A 4187-nucleotide genomic window follows, 5' to 3' on the forward strand; every position below is an offset into this window, starting at 1 on the left:
GGAAGTAGAGGTGGTAGCGGTTATGGTGAGTGGAAAGGTTCATGTCCAGTTATTGGATCAGGGGGATCGATAGGGCGTATTTTGTAGGGGGCGTGGTTTGTAGCGGCTGCAGCTTGACGCTTCACCAGAAAGCGGCTGCCGGCTTGATTTTATCATGAATTGACAACATTAAAAGATGCGTCAATGCAAATTCAGTTTTTGTAATCAACATTTTTAATTATGTTACAAATGATTTTTGCATTATTGTAAGTTACACACATTGTGGTTGGAACAAATCTGGAGACGATCAAAATATTTAATTGTATTTTTTCTTTTGCTTCAGGTGCCTGATATGGGTAAAACATTTTAATTATATAAGTGCTTTGGTCACTTTATTTATTTATTCATTTTTTGCTTCGGTCACTTTATAAATGATTAATTAAATATATATATATATCAACCTAAAATGTATTAAATGATAAATGTTATAATTGTAATTGTGTCACATGTGTTGTTCTATGAGCTCGGCTCTGCTCACTAACAGGTTTTTGGAGGAGCTTGAAATGAGGACATTCCTGTTCCACAGCCTGGTTGGAATTTGAATCGCTCAGAGGAACCGCCTCACGCTGATTGGTCAACCGGCTCATAATTCCACAGCTCGCGCCTGTCACTCAGGGGCTCGCAGGCACCTGATTGGCTGTGATCTTTGAGGGCGGGCTCTGTGTTCTGGGTATAAACTCAGCGTGTGTGTCAGGACGCTTCCCAATGACTGCTGGCTTCCAAAGGAAGTACGGACTGTTGTATCCAATGTGGCTCCTCAGAGCGGACTCGGAGCGCTCTCCTGGAAAGCTGAGATAGCTGAGAGTCCGAGAAGGAGGACCACCACCATGATCAACACTATGGAGTGCGCCGTGGACGCGCAAAGCCTCATCTCCATCTCCCTAATGAAGATCCACAATTCCAGGACGCAGAGAGGCGGGATCAAGCTGCACAAGAACCTGCTGGTGTCCTACGTGCTGAGGAACGCCAGGCAGGTCTACATCAAGGAGAAGTACGCGGAGATCTACAGGATGCAGCAGTACGAGGAGGTGATGACTGTGTGCAACGAGATCCAGGAGCTGAACCCGCTGGACGTGGAGGCGGAGGACCGGGAGGAAGAGCAGCTTGAGCGGGCAGCGTGCTGCGGGGAAGCCGCTGCGATCCACCGGGAGGACTGCGTCAAAGAGCCGGAGCCCGGCTTCTACCGGAGCTGCTGCATGGAGCCGGCTCCTCACTACGAACACTTCACCCTCACCAACACGAACAACAACAACACGCACTGCAACAAAACCACCGTGCTGGACCTGGACACGCATGTGGTGACCACGGTGGAGAACGGCTACCTCCACCAGGACTGCTGCTGCGACCCGCAGACCCCGCAGAGGAAACGGAAGGGGGACTTCGGCTGTGGCGCCTCCGACCCGGAGGATGTCCCGGATTTTAGCACCGCACGGAAACGAGCCAGACGCGAGGACTGCGCCCTGCCCAGCCTGGAATACACGGACACATCCAACATCTCCAACCTCATCTCCATCTTCGGCTCCGGCTTCTCGGGACTGCTGAGCAGACAGGCGGACCTGGAGCAGATCTGTAGCAAACCGGCTCTGGCCAGCCTGGGGGCATGGACCCGGGCCATCGTGGCTTTCTGACTCCTTTACTAAAAGAGGGAAACCTGGCTCAGGCTGTCAGCGCGCACACACGCACGCACGCTTTGGTGTCACACGCCTGGTTTTCAAAAAGTTTCCAGATGTCCAACCAAATGAATGAAGCCTCGGTGAGAGTTGGTATCAGAACACGGTGATGGTCCTGAATCTCACATCTCCATCCACGCACACTGGTTCTCAACCAACATCCATCCCCTCATGAACAGGTCGCGACCCAATTAAAAAAATAAATGTTCAATAAATACATAAATAATGTATTGAATCAGAATAACATAGAATACTGACGATGAGCAGCAATGGAACATTTTAACAATTTAATAAAAATGTTTTTTTAAAGATAAAACCAAAAAGTCAATTTTGGATTTTGATCTAAAAGTGGAAACATTTTAACAAACAAAAAAACTCCAATAATTTTTCTCCAAAGTTGTAATTAACAAGTATAATTACCTGGTAATTAGTTCTACTTTACTAAAAGTAGTGAAGTGTACCAGACTGTTAAAAGTGTGAATACACAACACTCTGCCTGAATACATTTATTTCCAAAATAAAAGCGCAAGATCTGTGATCCATTGACATCACGGTCTGCGACCCATTTTTGGACCCCAACCCACTGGTTGAGAGCCTCTGTGTAATGGCACACACGTTGCTATGGGCATGTGTTTAGCATGTGTTACCACTGACCACCCCCTCACACACACACACACATGCAGTGTCAGGTATGGTAAAGCAGCATTTGTTGTGTGTATTGTTATCTGTTTGGCTCTACTTGTTGGGATGATGCTGAAGGAAAAAAAACACAATAGACTACATCACAGACACACACACACACACACACACCTGAACATGTTCCACCTGAGCCAGGTGGCCCCACCTCCTCCTGCCAGGTGTTTAAGTTAAATCTATTTTTACAGAAAATCAAAAGTTATTTATTAAAAAAAAAAAGAAAAAAAAGAGGAGTTCAGTGGGGGCAGGTGGAGACGGTGCCATATGGGACGTGCAGACCTTTCTGATCACAAAGTGGGGGGGGGGGAAAAACCCCTTGGTGACTTAGATCTGATGAGTTCAGTGGACCTTTGTTGCCTTAAATCCAATGCACACTACTTGTGATCAATTGAAAGCACATTGTAAGTAAGTGACTGAATGTCTTGAGGGTGGGGGGGTGACCCCTCCCTCGCCCTCACACGGATCTTGCACAGAGAACAGTTTGTTGTCATGTGAAACGCCACGTTCTTCACTCCCAATGACATTTGAGGTGCACAGACCAACCCGCTTAGATGACCTGATGGAGTCCGAACACCTTGGTGTGTGTGTGTGTGTGTGTGTGTGCACGCCTCATCACTGCAGCACCATGCCTCCATCATGGCTTCATCTATGCAGGGTTTTACGTCTGTTTTCCTCAGTCATTGCTCATTGCTTTCAGAGCCTTTCACAGCGTCATAACGTCAGCTCGGTTTTGTGAGTTTCACTTTGTAAAAAAAAAAAAAAAAGAATCTTTAGTCCTTTTGTTTTAAAAAGGCAAAATCCATGATTCAGCCATAAGCCCCCGGAGTCCATGCATTAGCTTTATATGAGCACTATGTGTACCAAAATAAAGAGAGTACTCAGCCATTCTCGACATATTTTGTTGTTATTCTTGTATTTTTGTGCTTAATGAATTGTATATCACCGGGTAAAACTGTTCAAGAAAATATTTGTTAAAAATTGATAATCTTAATAAAAAAATATAAATCTGAATATGTTGTGTGGTATTTGAATACAGTGTGATTTAATGCTTGTATATGAAGTTATAACAACCTGATCGAACAGCAACAACGATCCTAATCGAAGTATTACTCAAACTTTTATCACAGCAAGTTCCATCATTAAAAGTGCTTTCAGGGTTTTCTCATGTTGACATCCACATGATGAAATATCTCAGTCAAAATTGGTTATTTGGCAATTCTGTCAATAAAAGACACACATACAGTCATTCAGACTTTTATTATCTTCTGTGTTTATGCAGGACTCTAGGATCAACACACAGAGACGTACAACTATTCGCTACTATCCACACTTTCATTCACATCAATTTAGAGACTCCTGTCAATGTAACACACATCTTTTTGGACTGTGGGAGAAATCAGACATAGGCAACAGGCAGCGCAGGGGGGCACGTGTGACCCTCAGACTAAGAACACGATCACTCCAGAAATACATAAAACAACAACAAAAATACACAAAAAATGACTCTAAAAAACATATAAAAACACATAATGCGCAAAACAACTTTAAAAAAGATACACATTTACATGAAAATATACACAAGGACAAAAAAAAGGAAAATTGTATAAAAATAACAACAAAAATACACAAATTTAACCAAGAGTTGCAAAAAGATGACTGAAAATGCAGAAAAATAAAAGGAAAACAAAATATACAAACTGACTCCAAAAACTTAAAGGATTATTCTAAAACTGTGCAAAGGCAACACATAGAAAATGAAAACAAAAATACAAAACAACAAAA

The 4187-nt window shown here is 43.5% G+C and overlaps 1 protein-coding gene across 1 annotated transcript; it reads left to right on the forward strand.

The window, feature by feature from the left end:
• Positions 1 to 734: 734 nt before the first annotated feature.
• Positions 735 to 3416, forward strand: ier5l (immediate early response 5-like). The gene has a single exon (XM_028463660.1). The coding sequence runs from the start codon at positions 867 to 869 to the stop codon at positions 1665 to 1667; it is 801 nt and encodes a 266-aa protein (XP_028319461.1). The 5' UTR covers positions 735 to 866; the 3' UTR covers positions 1668 to 3416.
• The last annotated feature ends 771 nt before the right edge of the window (positions 3417 to 4187 follow it).

Source organism: Gouania willdenowi, chromosome 12, assembly GCF_900634775.1.
Source record: "Gouania willdenowi chromosome 12, fGouWil2.1, whole genome shotgun sequence".
In the NCBI taxonomy this organism is placed as follows: Eukaryota; Metazoa; Chordata; class Actinopteri; order Blenniiformes; family Gobiesocidae; genus Gouania; species Gouania willdenowi.